The following is a 21,775-nucleotide window of genomic DNA, read 5'->3' as shown; positions in this document are numbered from 1 at the left end:
TCTATTGGGGAAACGTGGGCATTGCAGGGAAAGGGGAAAAAAAGGAGGTTTTTACTATAATTTGGACAAGTTCGGCGGGCCGGATTAAAAAGCCTAACGGGCCGTATGTGGCCCGCGGGCCGTAGTTTGCCCATGTCTTTTCTAAACTAAAGTCAGCAAGAATCTTTTTCCAACCCTTTCTTAACAGATGGGAGTTCATAAATATGGTTCATGTTACATATGTTAATATTATAGTATCATTGTATGTTACTGCTGTAACAACATAAATAACTTCACAGTATTTTTTTAAGTCATGTCACGAAATGGCTTTGGACAGAACCCAGATGCAGGCAGACAAAGGGTAAATGTAAAACGTTTATTAAATCAAAGACCCACAATGGGGAAAAACAAGCACAAAAACTCACTGACCAAAAAACACTAACAAAACAAACATCTTCCACGAGGGGAAAAAACAAGGTCTATATAAAAGAGAAATAATAAGTCTACAAACTGGAACAGGAACAACATGTTATCCAAAGACAAGACATCCGTGTTGAGCATGAACATTAGACAATCGATAATGCACCGACACTGAACAGAGAGAAACTGAGACTATATAAAGGGAGACACTAACGAGAAGCGATTACATGGGGAGAGTGTGTCATGATTCTGCCTTCTCTTGTCTTGGTTTTCTGGTCTAGAGGCAGAATCATGACGGACCCACGTGTTTTATGTGGAGAGAAACATATTATTGTCAATCAGGACATAATATGCGTTCTCTCCTGTCTCGTCATTTGGCCCCGCCCCTCTCGTTTCTAGTATAGCTTTCCTCCTGTGTCTCATTACCACACCTGCCCATCGTTATATCCTTTGTTCGTCTCCCTATTTAAATCCCTTGTATTCTCTGTCCTGTGCTCGTTTGTCTTGTAAATCTTGTTCATTGTGGTAACTGTTTGCTCTGTTCTGCTCGATCCCTACGCTGTGTCCCAGCGCTAGTGTCCTTTTTTGTTACAGCTTGTTACCCGCCGTGAGTGTTTCCTTCCTGTTTTTGCTGTCTTAGTTGTCCTCTGTATTTTACCCCATTGTGGGTCTTTGTTTTGTGTTTTTGTTCCCTTTTTATTAAAATCTGTGTTACCCCGTACTACTGCCTGCATTTGGGTTCTCTTCACTAACCGTCCCGTGACAGAGTGGTGACAGGTGATTGGAATGAAACCATAACGGGAGTGAAACAACTAACCAGGTGATGGGAATAAAATCCTAACGAAGGTGAAACACAAAACAGACGATGGGAATGAAACCCTTAAGAAATTACAGGAGATAGGAGGGTTGGGCTGAGAGACATAACAGGAAGACACGTGGCATCAAGTAACCACATAAAGCCACATGTCTCCACACATAACACAACAGAAACCCGAAAGACGTGGCAATGTCATGACTCTGCCCAGGGAGCTTGAAAGCTCGAGACAGGAAGGACAGAGTCCTAACAAGTCAGCTTTATTTATATAGCGCTTTTTACAATTTTCATTGTTACAAAGCAGCTGTACAAGAAAACATTGACTATAAGTAAAACATAAAAGGTTATGGAAGTCAAAACACAGTTCAAATATCAGACACACAATAAATTCCTATATGCAGAGTTAATTAAATAAGACTACCAAATTCTAGCAGCCCCCCCGGCCAGGCAAACAGTGTAAAACAGTATGCAAACGGTGGCGAGGAACCCAAAACTCCATTGGAGGAGAAAAAAATCCTCAGAGGGAGACCAGGCCTAACCAGGGGATTCCAGTTCCCCTCTGGCAAAAGCTGCTGCCTCTGCACAAGCTCGACAGTGCTTGCACAACAAGGCAAAATAAAAAACAAATTTAGATTTAAAATTATCATTAATAATCTAATAGCGACTGAAGTTTTGTAGAGTGGCCACGTCCTTCGTCCAGCATTTGTCAGGTCTGGGAATGGATTGCGCCCTGCCCGCTCCGGTAGCCTTGGACTGCGTCCTGCCCGCTCTGGTAACCTTGGAACAATGAGACAAGACTGGCTGAGAGTAGAGTACTGTTCTGCACTCTTTGATGCAACAAATACATCAGTTGTTATTGGAAGTGTCCCTGGTTCCGGTTGATCTAACTAGTGCAGCCTAGATCTTTGAAATATATATATGATGATAGTGTAGTGTATGCAAGATTAAAAAGATGCGTCTTTAGTCTAGATTTAAACTGACAGAGTGTGTCTGCCTCCCGGACAGTGCAGGGAAGACTGTTCCAAAGTTTAGGCGCTAGATGATCTGCCACCTGCACTTGATTTTGAAACTAGGTATTACCAACTGACCTGACGCCTGAGAGCGTAGTGCACGTGATGGACTATAATACGTTAGAAGTTCTCTCAAGTAGTGAGGAGCTAAACCATGCAAGGCTTTATAGGTAATAAGCAAGATTTTAAAGTTTATGCGATGCTTTACAGGTAAGCAGTGCAAGGTTGACAGAACCGGGCTAATATGCTCATACTTTTTTGTACGTGTAAGAACTCGAGCTGCCGCATTTTGGACCAGTTGGAGTTTTTGTAATAGGCCTGCAGGGCAACCACCTAATAGTGCATTACAGTAATCTAGTCTTGATGTCATAAAGGCATGTATAAGCTTCTCTGCATCTGATGGTGACAGCATATGACGTAATTTAGATTTATTTTTAAGATGGAAAAACGCAATTTTACAGGTGTTGGCGACCTGGTTCTCAAATGACAGAGTACTATCGGATAAAATGCCAAGATTCTTAGCTAAAGATGAGGGTTTTATGGAACATCCATCAATAGTTAAGCAGTATTCTTGGTTGTTACGTAGGGCGGTTTTCGGTCCGATAAGTAACACTTCAGTTTTGTCCGAGTTCAGTGATATAAAATTGCTACTCATCCACTTTTTTATATCGACTATGCATTCCACTATTCGATGGAATTGCTGTGTTTCGTGAGGCTTCGAGGAAATATAAAGTTGCGTATCATCAGCATAACAGTGAAAGCTTACTCCGTGTCGCTTTATTATATCTCCTAGAGGTCGCATAAATAACATCTAAGCCATTTCAAAGCAATTTCCTTAATACCGACATCATTTTCGAGTCTATGTAGGAGCATGCTGTGGTCAATGGTGTCGAATGCTGCACTAAGATCTAGCAGCACCAATAAGGAGATACAACCTCGGTCAGACGCCATAAGCAGATCATTTGTAACTCTAATCAGAGCAGTCTCTGTACTGTGATGTGCTCTAAATCCAGACTGGAAATCTTCATTAATCTCATTCCTTGGGAGGAAGGAGCATATTTGAGTTGAGACTACTTTTTCCAGAACTTTAGATAAGAAAGGTAGATTCAAAATAGGTCTGTAGTTAACTAGTTCTCCAGGGTCCAGATGGGGTTTTTTGACAAGGGGCCTTATAACAGCCACCTTATATGCTTTAGGCATATGTCCCAATGTCAGAGATGAGTTAATAATGCTAAGTAGAGGATCTATAATTTCTGGGAGCATCTCTTTCAGTAGATTTGTAGGTATAAGGTCTAACATGCATGAAGTTGATTTAGATGATCTAATGATTTTAGATAGTTCATCGTGATCTATAGTAGAAAATAAACGTAATTTCTCCTTAGAGGCAGAATACAGAATCAGAAGTCGCTGACGATTTATTTTTGGTTAATTTAGCCACTGTATCAAATAAACACCTAGGGTTATTTTGGTTTTCTTCTATTAATGATGAAATGTAGGCGGATCGAGACGTTTTTAGGGCTTTCCTGTATTTTTTTGTACTATCCTTCCTTGCAGTACGAAATACCTCTAATTTAGTTTTCTTAAAGTTGCGCTCCATTTTTCGTGCCGCTTTCTTTAGAGCCTGAGTGTGTTCATTATTCCACGGTGTTGGTCTGTCATTTTTAATCTTCTTTAAGCGCAAGGGAGCAACTATGTCTAGCGTTTCCGAGAAGGTGGCATTAATATTTTCAATGGTAAAGTCAAGATCTTCAACGTTATTACTCATGCTAGAGATTTGAGACAATTCAGGCAAATTATCAAGAAACGCATCTTTTGTAGTCGAAGTTAATGTTCTACAATATTTGTAACTTGGAGTTTGATTTGCCACCATTGGGTATTGAAGTAAGCATGATACCAGATAATGATCTGAGATGTCTTCGCTCTGCTGAAGGATTTTAACATCGACCACGTTTATACCGTAAGACAATATTAAATCTAAAGTATGATTACGAAGGTGAGTAGGTCCTGACACATGTTGACTAACGCCCATGGAGTTAAGAGTGTCTTTAAAAGCCATTCCTAAAGCGTCTGTATCATTATCTACATGAATGTTAAAGTCACCAACAACAAGGACTCTGTCTGCAGCCAGTACTAGTTCTGATAAGAACCCACCAAATTCTTTAATAAAATCTGTGTGGTGCCTTGGTGGCCAATATACAATAGCCAGAATAAATTTTAAAGATGTTTTGTCCTTAGTATTAGGTATTGATGCATCAAGTACCATGACTTCAAAAGAATTGTATTTAGGATTAGACTTCTGGGAAATGCTAAAAGAGTTACGGTAAAGTGCAGCAACACCTCCCCCTCTGCCTTTTAGGCGAGGCTCGTGTTTTTAATAATAATCTTGGGGGACAGACTCATTTAAAGCAATATAATCATCTGGCTTTAGCCATGTTTCTGTGAGACAGAGCATGTCTATTTTATGATCTGTTATCATATTGTTAATAAAAAGTGCTTTATTAGAGAGAGATCTAATATTTAGCAATCCGAGTCATAACAGTTGATTATCTGTATTATGTTCATGTTTAGTTAGTTTAACGTTAATTAAATTACCTTTGAGAGGTTTACGCTTTATTTTATGTTTACTAATCCGGGGGACAGACACAGTCTCTATTTTATGATGTTTGGGAGAAAGGATTATCGCATGTTGTGTATTTAGTGTGTTCTGCAACGTGAGACGGCAAGCAGACCGTTGGTTAAGCCATTCTGTCTGCTCCCTGACCTGGGCCCAGTGAGTCAAGTTTTAGCATTAAGACTATGTGCCATATTTCTAGAGAGTAGAGAAGCTCCAGCCCAGGAGGGGTGGAGACCATCTCTTTTCAACAGGTAAGGTCTGCCCTCAAAACTTTTCCAGTTATTTATAAAAACAATATCATTCTGCAGGCACCACTCAGACAACCAGCCGTTTAGTGATGATACTCTGCTATGTATCTCATCACCACGATAAGTGGGGAGGGGGCCAGAGAATATTTCAGTGTCTGACATCGTGCTTGCGAGCTCACACACCTCTTTAATATTATCTTTTGTGATCTCCGATTGACGGAGTCGAACATCATTTGTGCCGATGTGAATAACAATCTTACTGAATTTACGATTAGCCTTAGCCAGCACATTTAAATTTGACTTGATGTCAGGCGCTCTGGCTCCCGGTAAACATTTGACTATGGTGGCTGGTGCCTCTATGTTAACGTTCCGAACAATAGAATCACCGATAACTAGGGCACTTTCAGCAGGTTTCTCAGTCGGTGCGTCGCTGAGCGGGGCAAACCTGTTCGAGACTGTAGTCGGAACGGTTGAGTGATGTTTTGACCTGCGACTACACCGTCTCACAGTCACAAAGCTTCCCAGCTGCGGGGGTTGTTCAACCGGAACCGCACTAATATTGCTCGCATCCAAAGTGTTTTCTAAGCTCCTTACATTCTTACTATCCTCAGATAAAGATTGGATGCAAGACTCTAATTCTGAGATCCTCTCTCTCTTCTGAGAGAAGGCTAAGCTAAACATTTGACATGAGGTGCAAGTGACAATAATAAGAGAAGAAGCCATAACTCGCCGGGTTTGAAGAGGAAGCTTATCCTTTCGTTGGAATCGGGCCGTGTTTCGTACAGGCAGGGAACCTGTGGGATCCCGGGATGCGGAAAATCAAGTTCTCGCCTAGACCGCCACATCCTCGGTCACACAGAGTTGTCCAAGAGGGCACAACGTCAGGCGATTGGTAAGTTCAAGAGGGATAAGGTGATAGAACAGCTCGCCGCCCTCCGCGCCACCTGCCCAGCGATCCCGATGGCCACCTTTTTGGACGTGGATGAGATCCCGAATTTCTCAGACGACCAACAGGTAGAGTATATCGACCGGGAGGAGGAAGGCCAGACGTGTGCTGAGGAGAGATGCCAGTAAGTAAGTGTGGAACATTTATTTCATTTATTTTACATTTGTAAGAACATAACAAGTTTGGATTTTAGATCAAATTTAGACTTATAGTGTGTTCGTTGTGGTCACCTCACCCCTGATTGCTCTGCGGTAATGTGCCACTGAGTAATAGCGTCCAGTGGATGGACAAACTGCGGGTGTCAAGGATCACCGAGACGACCATACACCACTATTTCAAGAACGTGGCTCAGTTCCTTGACTACGTGTCCGAGACCCCCCCAACCACCTGCCGCCTATCGAAGGCCATGCTGGTGGCAATCAGGAGAGAGGTGCGCACCCTGATAAAGGGAATGAGGAGAAAGGTGGTGACGCACAAATACGCAGTGAAGACGGCCAAGGAGGGGAAGCTGCTGTCAAAAGCCCACCTTCTGCAGTGCCGCGAAAAGGCAAGAAAGTTCATCCCGGCCATTTTGGGTGAGTTAAACTTTCACTTTTTTCAAGCTTCAGACTTATTGCATTTCATCCTCTAATGACTCTGTCTTTTCTTTCTTTGCAGAGAAGTTAAAGACATCGCCCACCACAAAGGACCAGTGGAGGTTCTACGGGCACCTGACCGCCTACCTCGCCACCATCTACGGGCACCGCGGGGGTGTTTACCAAAACATGCTGGTGGAAGAGGTGACCGGTGCCGTGCCCGTAAAGGGGACCCGGTCGGGAACTTTTTAATCAACGTGAGTAGCTCGCTTTCTCATTCTCACGCACCTCGCTCGCTCACCTCACTCAGTCACTCGCTCGCTCACGCGCTCAATCTTTGCTTCAATCTTCTACAGATCGCAACCCACAAGACGAACCAGGCCTTCGGGGCGGCCCAGCTCTCCCTTACAGACAAGGAGTATGGATGGATGGAGACCTTCCTCGACATGAGGGAGACGCTGGTCGGAGGATCGGACTCCCCGTATTTTTTCACCTCAAAGCCCAACCCCTGTAAAAATGTAAACGCGCATTTTCAGGAGGCGTGGGTGGAGATGGGGTTGCCAGGAACGCCAAATTTCACAGACGTCAGGACGTCGATAGCGACATACGTGAGTATACATTCATATAAACACTAGGCCTTTCGGGATCAGATTTGTCTCCTCCTAACTTATTTCTTTCTGTCTTCTTCCAGGCTAAGAATGCACACACGTCTGATGACCAGGAAAAAAATCTGGTCCCCCAGGAAAACCGTGGCACAGAAGCTGGTGGACCGGGCAAAACTGAGGCTGACTAGCCCAAAAATGTCACCCAGCCCCATAAAGACAAATTTATAGTTTATTGTTTCATTGTGTTGTTGTTCTTTGTTGTTCTTTAGTTGTTCATAACGTTCTTTACTTGTTTAATTATTGTTATACTCAGAAGAACACACACGACATGGGAACAACATTTTAAGTGTTTTATAATAATGTTTTATAATAATAAAGTTACAATTTAGGAATGAGCAACGTGTCCATGAACTTCATATGTGTTGCCCATTACTATAAACTACAGGGGTCATTTTACAAGTTTTTCCACAAAGTCATACAGGAAGTGACCACTCAATGCTTTAAATAGCACATTATTCATTTAGTACACTTTATTAGAATTACACGTGGCATCAACAACTCATAAAATGCTCCATTTTGCCTTTCTAAGTTTATTCTCATAAACTGCAGGTGGACTTTAGCCCCGTTTTTCACTAAGTCATACAGCAAGTGTCCACCTGCAGTTTATATGAATGCACCACGTGTAGTGAGTTGGTGGAAATTCATTTTTAAGGCCATTATCGTGTCTTTTGTGAGTTGCTGCTAACATATGTGTGTCTAATAAAGTTGAATATGTGAATCGCGTCGTTGTTTATTCATTTAATTGATTATAAACGCCTGGGGAATCGAATAAAGAAAAGAACTACAAAGGACTACAAACATGGCAGAAAACCGGAAGCTGGTTCCGGTCGTGTGCCATATTTGTAGTCCGTTGTAGTTTTTTTGGTAATCGACCACCTTACGCTTATATGAACGGCACACGCGTATTATGTTTGTGGACAACCACTTTAAGGGCATAATTCCGTCATCTGTGAGTTGCTGCTTACATATGTATGTCTATTAAAGTGTATCAACAGACTAACAGGGTCGTCAATGCATATAGATTACTATAAAGTGTGTCCACGAACTTCATACGTGTCGCCCATTAAAATAAACTGCAGGTGGACTTTTGTCCAGTTTTTCACTAAGTCATACAGGAAGTGTCCACCTGCAGTCTATGTGAATGCACCACCCGTAGTGAGTTGGTGGAAACTCGTTTTTAAGCATAAATAAGTGTGGCGGGGCGCTGATGAGAAAAGTTCACGAATGAACCAGTTAATTTATTACTTAAATATCCGACTACGCCACCTGGGCGGGTTAAACCCAGGAACTAGAAGTAAACCCCACAAGTTTAAGATCACACAGATTCGTTCTCTTCATAAATTAAGGCAGCCGAGAACATGGGTATCTAGTATAAAAATAGTATTTATTAAATAACAATTGCATAAAAGACAAATATAAAAATATCTTGGAGCGGCTCAATTTGACGGTCCAAGCACGTCATAGCATACAAAAAGAAAAATTAAACTCAAATGATTAAATAACCATAAACAAGAAAAATCATAGGATGAAAGTAAATGCACACGCATAGGGCTGGGGTTACCCACTACAGTGAAGGTCGTCCGTACTGGTTGTAGCACAGCACACACCACTGTGACCTCGGATCACACACACGTCAAGTGTCACACGACACAGCAAACTTAAAGTAGCACCACCACCACTAGAGACCTTTCACCCGTGGGACCCCAGCTCCTGAAAGAAAAAGATAAATAAAACAAACACGACACATTCCATAAATATATAACGAAATCAAAATCACGAAACAAACCAATACTCAATTTAAATAAGAAAAAGATGATCAGAAATGGTATAACACAAAAGAAAGAGAAGAAATAATCAAAAAAATAAACTAACACAAACATACGTAGACCAAGACGGCCTGGCTCCTAAAGGAAACGACTATTCAAAGCCTCCCTTGCCGCTCAACCAAACAAGGTGGGCACCGACAGCCTTCCACACCCAGAATACCCAACAGCGATAGCTTAAGCGACCGAGGGCACAGAGTGCTCAATAGCAATAGCGTAAATGTAGCTCTAGCGGCAGAAACCGCAGCACGCAATGTGCAGGAGTAGTAGCTTTAACAGCAGAAATCACGGAGTGCTCAATAGCAATAGCGTAAATGTAGCTCTAGCGGCAGAAACCGCAACACACAATGTGCAGGAGTAGTAGCTTTAACAGCAGAAATCACGGAGTGCTCAATAGCAATAGCGTAAATGTAGCTCTAGCGGCAGAAACCGCAGCACGCAATGTGCAGGAGTAGTAGCTTTAACAGCAGAAATCACGGAGTGTTCAATAGTAATAGCGTTAACGTAGCTTTAGCGGCAGAAACCGCAGCACACAATGTGCAGGAGTAGTAGCTTTAACAGCAGAAATCACGGAGTGTTCAATAGCAATAGCGTTAACGTAGCTTTAGCGGCAGAAACCGCAACACACAATGTGCAGGAGTAGTAGCTTTAACAGCAGAAATCACGGAGTGTTCAATAGCAATAGCGTTAACGTAGCTTTAGCGGCAGAAACCGCAACACACAATGTGCAGGAGTAGTAGCTTTAACAGCAGAAATCACGGAGTGTTCAATAGCAATAGCGTTAACGTAGCTTTAGCGGCAGAAACCGCAACACACAATGTGCAGGAGTAGTAGCTTTAACAGCAGAAATCACGGAGTGTTCAATAGCAATAGCGTTAACGTAGCTTTAGCGGCAGAAACCGCAGCACACAATGTGCAGGAGTAGTAGCTTTAACAGCAGAAATCACAGTGTTCAATAGCAATAGCGTTAACGTAGCTTTAGCGGCAGAAACCGCAGCACACAATGTGCAGGAGTAGTAGCTTTAACAGCAGAAATCACGGAGTGTTCAATAGCAATAGCGTTAACGTAGCTTTAGCGGCAGAAACCGCAGCACACAATGTGCAGGAGTAGTAGCTTTAACAGCAGAAATCACAGTGTTCAATAGCAATAGCGTTAACGTAGCTTTAGCGGCAGAAACCGCAGCACACAATGTGCAGGAGTAGTAGCTTTAACAGCAGAAATCACGGAGTGTTCAATAGCAATAGCGTTAACGTAGCTTTAGCGGCAGAAACCGCAGCACACAATGTGCAGGAGTAGTAGCTTTAACAGCAGAAATCACGGAGTGTTCAATAGCAATAGCGTTAACGTAGCTTTAGCGGCAGAAACCGCAGCACACAATGTGCAGGAGTAGTAGCTTTAACAGCAGAAATCACGGAGTGTTCAATAGCAATAGGGTTAACGTAGCTTTAGCGGCAGAAACCGCAGCACACAATGTGCAGGAGTAGTAGCTTTAACAGCAGAAATCACGGAGTGTTCAATAGCAATAGCGTTAACGTAGCTTTAGCGGCAGAAACCGCAACACACAATGTGCAGGAGTAGTAGCTTTAACAGCAGAAATCACGGAGTGTTCAATAGCAATAGCGTTAACGTAGCTTTAGCGGCAGAAACCGCAGCACACAATGTGCAGGAGTAGTAGCTTTAACAGCAGAAATCACAGTGTTCAATAGCAATAGCGTTAACGTAGCTTTAGCGGCAGAAACCGCAGCACACAATGTGCAGGAGTAGTAGCTTTAACAGCAGAAATCACGGAGTGTTCAATAGCAATAGCGTTAACGTAGCTTTAGCGGCAGAAACCGCAGCACACAATGTGCAGGAGTAGTAGCTTTAACAGCAGAAATCACGGAGTGTTCAATAGCAATAGGGTTAACGTAGCTTTAGCGGCAGAAACCGCAGCACACAATGTGCAGGAGTAGTAGCTTTAACAGCAGAAATCACGGAGTGTTCAATAGCAATAGCGTTAACGTAGCTTTAGCGGCAGAAACCGCAACACACAATGTGCAGGAGTAGTAGCTTTAACAGCAGAAATCACGGAGTGTTCAATAGCAATAGCGTTAACGTAGCTTTAGCGGCAGAAACCGCAGCACACAATGTGCAGGAGTAGTAGCTTTAACAGCAGAAATCACGGAGTGTTCAATAGCAATAGCGTTAACGTAGCTTTAGCGGCAGAAACCGCAACACACAATGTGCAGGAGTAGTAGCTTTAACAGCAGAAATCACGGAGTGTTCAATAGCAATAGCGTTAACGTAGCTTTAGCGGCAGAAACCGCAACACACAATGTGCAGGAGTAGTAGCTTTAACAGCAGAAATCACGGAGTGTTCAATAGCAATAGCGTTAACGTAGCTTTAGCGGCAGAAACCGCAGCACACAATGTGCAGGAGTAGTAGCTTTAACAGCAGAAATCACAGTGTTCAATAGCAATAGCGTTAACGTAGCTTTAGCGGCAGAAACCGCAACACACAATGTGCAGGAGTAGTAGCTTTAACAGCAGAAATCACGGAGTGTTCAATAGCAATAGCGTTAACGTAGCTTTAGCGGCAGAAACCGCAGCACACAATGTGCAGGAGTAGTAGCTTTAACAGCAGAAATCACGGAGTGTTCAATAGCAATAGCGTTAACGTAGCTTTAGCGGCAGAAACCGCAGCACACAATGTGCAGGAGTAGTAGCTTTAACAGCAGAAATCACAGTGTTCAATAGCAATAGCGTTAACGTAGCTTTAGCGGCAGAAACCGCAACACACAATGTGCAGGAGTAGTAGCTTTAACAGCAGAAATCACGGAGTGTTCAATAGCAATAGCGTTAACGTAGCTTTAGCGGCAGAAACCGCAACACACAATGTGCAGGAGTAGTAGCTTTAACAGCAGAAATCACGGAGTGTTCAATAGCAATAGCGTTAACGTAGCTTTAGCGGCAGAAACCGCAGCACACAATGTGCAGGAGTAGTAGCTTTAACAGCAGAAATCACAGTGTTCAATAGCAATAGCGTTAACGTAGCTTTAGCGGCAGAAACCGCAACACACAATGTGCAGGAGTAGTAGCTTTAACAGCAGAAATCACGGAGTGTTCAATAGCAATAGCGTTAACGTAGCTTTAGCGGCAGAAACCGCAACACACAATGTGCAGGAGTAGTAGCTTTAACAGCAGAAATCACGGAGTGTTCAATAGCAATAGCGTTAACGTAGCTTTAGCGGCAGAAACCGCAACACACAATGTGCAGGAGTAGTAGCTTTAACAGCAGAAATCACGGAGTGTTCAATAGCAATAGCGTTAACGTAGCTTTAGCGGCAGAAACCGCAGCACACAATGTGCAGGAGTAGTAGCTTTAACAGCAGAAATCACAGTGTTCAATAGCAATAGCGTTAACGTAGCTTTAGCGGCAGAAACCGCAACACACAATGTGCAGGAGTAGTAGCTTTAACAGCAGAAATCACGGAGTGTTCAATAGCAATAGCGTTAACGTAGCTTTAGCGGCAGAAACCGCAGCACACAATGTGCAGGAGTAGTAGCTTTAACAGCAGAAATCACGGAGTGTTCAATAGCAATAGCGTTAACGTAGCTTTAGCGGCAGAAACCGCAACACACAATGTGCAGGAGTAGTAGCTTTAACAGCAGAAATCACGGAGTGTTCAATAGCAATAGCGTTAACGTAGCTTTAGCGGCAGAAACCGCAGCACACAATGTGCAGGAGTAGTAGCTTTAACAGCAGAAATCACGGAGTGTTCAATAGCAATAGCGTTAACGTAGCTTTAGCGGCAGAAACCGCAACACACAATGTGCAGGAGTAGTAGCTTTAACAGCAGAAATCACGGAGTGTTCAATAGCAATAGCGTTAACGTAGCTTTAGCGGCAGAAACCGCAGCACACAATGTGCAGGAGTAGTAGCTTTAACAGCAGAAATCACGGAGTGTTCAATAGCAATAGCGTTAACGTAGCTTTAGCGGCAGAAACCGCAGCACACAATGTGCAGGAGTAGTAGCTTTAACAGCAGAAATCACAGTGTTCAATAGCAATAGCGTTAACGTAGCTTTAGCGGCAGAAACCGCAACACACAATGTGCAGGAGTAGTAGCTTTAACAGCAGAAATCACAGTGTTCAATAGCAATAGCGTTAACGTAGCTTTAGCGGCAGAAACCGCAACACACAATGTGCAGGAGTAGTAGCTTTAACAGCAGAAATCACGGAGTGTTCAATAGCAATAGCGTTAACGTAGCTTTAGCGGCAGAAACCGCAGCACACAATGTGCAGGAGTAGTAGCTTTAACAGCAGAAATCACGGAGTGTTCAATAGCAATAGCGTTAACGTAGCTTTAGCGGCAGAAACCGCAACACACAATGTGCAGGAGTAGTAGCTTTAACAGCAGAAATCACGGAGTGTTCAATAGCAATAGCGTTAACGTAGCTTTAGCGGCAGAAACCGCAACACACAATGTGCAGGAGTAGTAGCTTTAACAGCAGAAATCACGGAGTGTTCAATAGCAATAGCGTTAACGTAGCTTTAGCGGCAGAAACCGCAGCACACAATGTGCAGGAGTAGTAGCTTTAACAGCAGAAATCACGGAGTGTTCAATAGCAATAGCGTTAACGTAGCTTTAGCGGCAGAAACCGCAGCACACAATGTGCAGGAGTAGTAGCTTTAACAGCAGAAATCACGGAGTGTTCAATAGCAATAGCGTTAACGTAGCTTTAGCGGCAGAAACCGCAACACACAATGTGCAGGAGTAGTAGCTTTAACAGCAGAAATCACGGAGTGTTCAATAGCAATAGCGTTAACGTAGCTTTAGCGGCAGAAACCGCAGCACACAATGTGCAGGAGTAGTAGCTTTAACAGCAGAAATCACGGAGTGTTCAATAGCAATAGCGTTAACGTAGCTTTAGCGGCAGAAACCGCAGCACACAATGTGCAGGAGTAGTAGCTTTAACAGCAGAAATCACAGTGTTCAATAGCAATAGCGTTAACGTAGCTTTAGCGGCAGAAACCGCAACACACAATGTGCAGGAGTAGTAGCTTTAACAGCAGAAATCACAGTGTTCAATAGCAATAGCGTTAACGTAGCTTTAGCGGCAGAAACCGCAACACACAATGTGCAGGAGTAGTAGCTTTAACAGCAGAAATCACGGAGTGTTCAATAGCAATAGCGTTAACGTAGCTTTAGCGGCAGAAACCGCAACACACAATGTGCAGGAGTAGTAGCTTTAACAGCAGAATTCACGGAGTGTTCAATAGCAATAGCGTTAACGTAGCTTTAGCGGCAGAAACCGCAACACACAATGTGCAGGAGTAGTAGCTTTAACAGCAGAAATCACGGAGTGTTCAATAGCAATAGCGTTAACGTAGCTTTAGCGGCAGAAACCGCAGCACACAATGTGCAGGAGTAGTAGCTTTAACAGCAGAAATCACGGAGTGTTCAATAGCAATAGCGTTAACGTAGCTTTAGCGGCAGAAACCGCAGCACACAATGTGCAGGAGTAGTAGCTTTAACAGCAGAAATCACAGTGTTCAATAGCAATAGCGTTAACGTAGCTTTAGCGGCAGAAACCGCAACACACAATGTGCAGGAGTAGTAGCTTTAACAGCAGAAATCACGGAGTGTTCAATAGCAATAGCGTTAACGTAGCTTTAGCGGCAGAAACCGCAGCACACAATGTGCAGGAGTAGTAGCTTTAACAGCAGAAATCACGGAGTGTTCAATAGCAATAGCGTTAACGTAGCTTTAGCGGCAGAAACCGCAACACACAATGTGCAGGAGTAGTAGCTTTAACAGCAGAAATCACGGAGTGTTCAATAGCAATAGCGTTAACGTAGCTTTAGCGGCAGAAACCGCAACACACAATGTGCAGGAGTAGTAGCTTTAACAGCAGAAATCACAGTGTTCAATAGCAATAGCGTTAACGTAGCTTTAGCGGCTGCGTTGCGACCAGGCAGTAGCAATAACCAGCAACGAGAGCAGGAGACAAACGAGAGGCGAAAAAGGGAGGATCCAAACCTCGGTGATTTAACTATACCCAGTTCAAGCCAGGACACACAGTCTTCACTCGACCCGTTGCTAAACTGAATTTAAAGCAGTCAATAAATCCACTATATCAACGTACGAGGACTCCCGACGAAAAGGACAGGCTGTAACTACCGCGCACACACACCCACAGGGAAACTTCCGGATATGACGTATACCAGGCTGGTACCAACCAGCAACTAAATAGCCAGCACTGGTCGCTGATTGGCTATCCAAAATGTCAATCACCACACCTTCACTTGCCCGTACTGTCACATAAGCATTATGTGAGTTGCTGCTTACATATGTATGTCTATTTAAGTGTTCCAACAGACTAACAGGGTCGTTAATGCATATAGATTACTATAAAGTGTGTCCACGAACTTCATACGTGTCGCCCATTAAAATAAACTGCAGGTGGTCTTTTGTCCAGTTTTTCACTAAGTCATACAGGAAGTGACCACCTGCAGTCTATGTGAATGCACCACGTGTAGCGAGTTGGTGGAAACTCGTTTTTAAGCATAAATAAGCATTATGTGAGTTGCTGCTAACATATGTATGTCTATTTAAGTGTACCAACAGACTAACAGGGTCGTTAATGCATATAGATTACTATAAAGTGTGTCCACGAACTTCATACGTGTCGCCCATTAAAATAAACTGCAGGTGGTCTTTTGTCCAGTTTTTCACTAAGTCATACAGGAAGTGACCACCTGCAGTCTATTTGAATGCACCACGTGTAGCGAGTTGGTGGAAACTCGTTTTTAAGCATAAATAAGCATTATGTGAGTTGCTGCTAACATATGTATGTGTAGCGAAGCGCCGGTGAGCTCTATTTTATGTGGAATTGAACGGGCAACAATTCATACACCCGCTCAAGTCAGTTTTATTATTTCCTACGCCACTTGGGGAATTTCGCCCCAAGAATTTAACAACCTCTAAACTTAAGGCACACACAGATCCTAATCACAGTTGGAGTCAGAGACATAGGAAATGGGAAAATATATATTTTATTAATAATTAAACAATCATTTATAATATAAAAAGTGTTGACCAGCAATCACTCGGTTCAGTTTGCTGGATATCAATGTGGCTGCAGCAGAAGCCCGGGCGTACCCAAGGGGCAGTCTCAAGAATTCACCTTTAGGGGAATTACTCTATCCAGTGCACACTCACGCTAGCACCGCACACACACTCAACCACTCAGGTCAGAAAAGACCACGACAAACAGTGAAGATGCTACCACCTAATTGGTCACTCGTCTGCCCCCGGGTGCCCAGGCCCTGCCAGCAAACAGAAGAAAACAAACGTTAAAGAGCCGTTTTATGCAAAACAAAAATAATATAAAAGGAATTGTGGTACAGCTCTGGGAGGGAACAAACTCCTTGGTCCCAAGGACACAAATCACACAGAGCAGACCATTGTAAATAAACAAATTCAACAATACGATAAGTAAATTCAAAATAAAAATACAAATTCAAAAACACTCTTCATGGAAATTAAAGGAAATGAAGTAAAGGAATAAACAAGAAAATTAAAGAAATAAAGAAATTAATTGAAGAAATAAACAAGAAAAAGTAAACAGTGAAAACTCAAGGCATATCACTGGACAGAGTCACCGCTCGCTGGGAACAGCTCACGTGAACGGTTCGGGTTGGAACGGTTTGCTCGGGGCGGTTCACTATGAGGGGCCGTTTAGGCCATAATTATTGAAATGACTCTTACAAACACTAGTGAAATAAAAACATCGATCGAACTCAGTGAAATTCATTCATACATATTAATGAAATGACTCTTACAAACACTAGTGAAATAAAAACATCGATCGAACTCAGTGAAATTCATTCATACATATTAATGAAATGACTCTTACAAACACTAGTGAAATAAAAACATCGATCGAACTTAGTGAAATTCATTCATACATATTAATGAAATGACTCTTACAAACACTAGTGAAATAAAAACATCGATCGAACTAAGTGAAATTCATTCATACATATTAATGAAATGACTCTTACAAACACTAGTGAAATAAAAACATCGATCGAACTTAGTGAAATTCATTCATACATATTAATGAAATGACTCTTACAAACACTAGTGAAATAAAAACATCGATCGAACTAAGTGAAATTCATTCATACATATTAATGAAATGACTCTTACAAACACTAGTGAAATAAAAACATCGATCGAACTCAGTGAAATTCATTCATACATATTAATGAAATGACTCTTACAAACACTAGTGAAATAAAAACATCGATCGAACTCAGTGAAATTCATTCATACATATTAATGAAATGACTCTTACAAACACTAGTGAAATAAAAACATCGATCGAACTCAGTGAAATTCATTCATACATATTAATGAAATGACTCTTACAAACACTAGTGAAATAAAAACATCGATCGAACTCAGTGAAATTCATTCATACATATTAATGAAATGACTCTTACAAACACTAGTGAAATAAAAACATCGATCGAACTCAGTGAAATTCATTCATACATATTAATGAAATGACTCTTACAAACACTAGTGAAATAAAAACATCGATCGAACTCAGTGAAATTCATTCATACATATTAATGAAATGACTCTTACAAACACTAGTGAAATAAAAACATCGATCGAACTTAGTGAAATTCATTCATACATATTAATGAAATGACTCTTACAAACACTAGTGAAATAAAAACATCGATCGAACTAAGTGAAATTCATTCATACATATTAATGAAATGACTCTTACAAACACTAGTGAAATAAAAACATCGATCGAACTAAGTGAAATTCATTCATACATATTAATGAAATGACTCTTACAAACACTAGTGAAATAAAAACATCGATCGAACTCAGTGAAATTCATTCATACATATTAATGAAATGACTCTTACAAACACTAGTGAAATAAAAACATCGATCGAACTCAGTGAAATTCATTCATACATATTAATGAAATGACTCTTACAAACACTAGTGAAATAAAAACATCGATCGAACTCAGTGAAATTCATTCATACATATTAATGAAATGACTCTTACAAACACTAGTGAAATAAAAACATCGATCGAACTCAGTGAAATTCATTCATACATATTAATGAAATGACTCTTACAAACACTAGTGAAATAAAAACATCGATCGAACTCAGTGAAATTCATTCATACATATTAATGAAATGACTCTTACAAACACTAGTGAAATAAAAACATCGATCGAACTCAGTGAAATTCATTCATACATATTAATGAAATGACTCTTACAAACACTAGTGAAATAAAAACATCGATCAAACTCAGTGAAATTCATTCATACATATTAATGAAATGACTCTTACAAACACTAGTGAAATAAAAACATCGATCGAACTCAGTGAAATTCATTCATACATATTAATGAAATGACTCTTACAAACACTAGTGAAATAAAAACATCGATCGAACTCAGTGAAATTCATTCATACATATTAATGAAATGACTCTTACAAACACTAATGAAATAAAAACATCGATCGAACTTAGTGAAATTCATTCATATGTGTTACTGAAATGACTCTTACAAACACTAGTGAAACCATACATATGTATTACTGTAATCTTTTACAAACACTAGTGAAATGTATGCATATGCATGCTAAAAAGCCTCTTATAAACACTGGTGCACTAATGAGGCAACATATTTCAGGTGTAGTTGATGAAAGATTTCAGTGTAGTTGATGAAAGATTTCAGTGTAGTTGATGAAAGATTTCAGTGTAGTTGATGAAAGATTTCAGTGTAGTTGATGAAAGATTTCAGGTATAGTTGATGAAAGATTTCAGTGTAGTTGATGAAAGATTTCAGTGTAGTTGATGAAAGATTTCAGTGTAGTTGATGAAAGATTTCAGGTATAGTTGATGAAAGATTTCATTGTAGTTGATGAAAGATTTCAGTGTAGTTGATGAAAGATTTCAGTGTAGTTGATGAAAGATTTCAGGTATAGTTTATGAAAGATTTCAGTGTAGTTGATGAAAGATTTCAGTGTAGTTGATGAGAGCATATTTCACTGGAAAAGGAAGCTGCATCCGCACTTCCGTTTAGTTTGGCACGCGTTGATGATGTGCAGATATGTCAGCGAACAGGAACCTGTCAGAAGCAATTAATTTACTGAGCAATATTTTACAATCGCCCGCGCTACCTTCTCTAGCTTCGACTTTAAATTCACAACAAACTTCTAACGTCAGTGTGCCCTCAAACAACACCGTGGAAGGGGAACTACATAGTGTCTTTCGTCCAGCCCAAGGACCGCGCTATGAAACACGCCACCGTTTTGGAGCCTGGCGAACAACAAAAATGAAAAAGAGGTAGGTGCTTCTGGCATAATCAGTAAATGTGATTTGTATTTAAGAAATTTCTAATGTAGCCTATACCAAATGTAATGATGTTGGTAATGTTGTAATTTAACAGTTTTAACGTATCAAAATCAGATTTCTTCTGATATGTGTAACCTTTTTGGAGCTGGTTGGTTAACGTTGACGAGTTAAGTTAGATCAATTGCTCCGTTGTAATCACCGTCAGACATTTGGCGAATAAAACGCGCGGGTAACAATTTCAAAAAAGGAAAAAAATTATCCTAAGGATTAGTTCCTTTAGAATCGCTGAATTTAATTCAAAAGGGATTGTATCAATCGGTTAGATTCGGCGACTGCACGGCCGCCATGTTTGAAACGCCAATGGGCACTGCAGTTATAGCAAGTCCACAGTCCTATCTCACGTTACTTGAATGGGGAAAAGCAGATCTTTTTAAATCGCTGGCAAAAATCACAATTAAACCGCATGTGTCTCATTAATGTTTAAACCTGACATGAACTGTACTTTGTGTTTGCTAAGCTTTAATTGCGCTAAACATAACAATTTCTTTCGCTTCATCTAAGTTACTGCAAGTACACCTGGCTGCAGGCTGGCAAGCGCCTCACGAGAGTTCCGCCCCTGTAAATAGTCAGTCAATAATGGGACACCGCGGCAATATTGAGCGTTGCTTTACTCCCCATTCATTGAAATGGCAGTGGCGCATCTAATTAGTATTAATATCTTTGGTAGGGCCCAGAGGGTGGCACACCGGACGAGAAACGCAGCGCTGCGTTGTGTCTCGTCTCCATTGAGTGACAGTGCTAATAGATTTAGGAATAATGCATTGCTGCTTATTTTTTACAGGCCCAGAAACCATGTTTATCAGTCTTTTAACAAGGATGTAATTTTGTTGCCCTCACCAACATGGAACAACACCTGCAAACAGTCCACAAAGAGGATGTTGTACCAGAAAGGACATGTCCTGAATGCTTTTGAATTTCAAAAGGATTGGGACTACAACACCACTATGTCAAAATTACAGGAGGTTTTCAAGGATCGCTTGCCATCAGATGTGAGGTATTATGATTGTAGTATTTTCAGAGCTCTTACACACTTCTATCTTAAATGAAAACATACAACATTGACAATAATTTACAAAAAAATCTATATGACAATAAGATATACTGTTACAATGGGTATTGACACCGTGTCTACACCAGATGCGGCGCGATGCAATGTGACATGACAATAGAACTTTAGAACCCATTATAATTAAAAATTTTCTTGACACTGGATGCGATGCAACATGAAAAACCCATTAGAACATGCCTTGTGTTGTGTCACGTGACGTCTGGTGTAGACACGGTGTAACTCTGTGATGTTTCTGTAAAACATTTTGGTTAGCCTGTGTAGTGCCTAAATAATTTCCAAGAATCGATTATGATTTAACATGAATCAAGTGATTTGCCACTATAATTTTTTTATCAGCTGAATATCTTCTGAAATCATATACTGTTTATTACAGTTTCGTTTTAGATTGCAGATTTTTTTAAATTCAGATTTGTATGATTATTTGTAGGTTAGATTTCTTGATGGCGTGCGGTAACAGATTAGTTGCCCCAAAGGTTTGTGACGGCCAGAAGCTAAATGGAGAACTCATCCACAAAGTGTTCAAATCGAAGACTTTGTACCTTAGGCCATCAAAAGAAATCGAGGTATGAAAAGTTTTCAAAATGTTTCTAGTTACTGTAAATGCAGTACTGTTTAGGTATGCTTAATCTACTTTGTGTTTGACAGTTTGAATCTTGTGATGAAGATGAGAAGGATGACAGTGCTGAGTCCGTTATTGACATAACACCTCCAGTAACACACCAAATGACCACTGAATTGGCTTCCCCATCTTTCACTGAGCCTGCTACCGAACCTGTTTTTGCACAATCAGAGTCACCTTCTACTTCCTTTTCAAGTTCATCAATGCTTTCCACTTCATTTGCAACTACAAGATCCACTGGAACCACCAGGAATGATAATTACAGCACTTACCTGTCAGTCATGACCTCCTTGTCAGACTTTTCATCTGATGATGAAGAGCTTAACCAGGCAATACTTGCCAGCATCAAAACACATCAGTATGTATATGAAAGTATCAAATAGTTGACTGTGATATTATGGGGTTGTAGTGATGTAAACATTTGATATAATGCACTGAGAATTTCACAGTTACGATCGTTTCACAACAGTATTTATAAATTCATGCCACAAGATATCTTACACATCATGTTAATATATTCAACACCGTGTATTCAAGGC

The 21,775-nt window shown here is 41.1% G+C and overlaps 1 protein-coding gene across 1 annotated transcript; it reads left to right on the top strand.

The window, feature by feature from the left end:
• Positions 1 to 4,634: 4,634 nt before the first annotated feature.
• LOC306903213 (uncharacterized protein) lies at positions 4,635 to 7,459 on the top strand. Its single transcript, XM_079472217.1, has 2 exons — positions 4,635 to 6,606; positions 6,689 to 7,459. Exons 1-2 carry the CDS (start codon positions 6,315 to 6,317, stop codon positions 6,856 to 6,858), a joined length of 462 nt encoding a protein of 153 aa, XP_079328343.1. The 5' UTR covers positions 4,635 to 6,314; the 3' UTR covers positions 6,859 to 7,459.
• The last annotated feature ends 14,316 nt before the right edge of the window (positions 7,460 to 21,775 follow it).

Source organism: Barbatula barbatula (assembly GCF_947034865.1).
Source record: "Barbatula barbatula genome assembly, chromosome: 13".
Classification (NCBI taxonomy): domain Eukaryota; kingdom Metazoa; phylum Chordata; class Actinopteri; order Cypriniformes; family Nemacheilidae; genus Barbatula; species Barbatula barbatula.
Note: the sequence above shows the minus strand (reverse complement) of the source record. Positions and strands in the feature narration are given on the sequence as shown.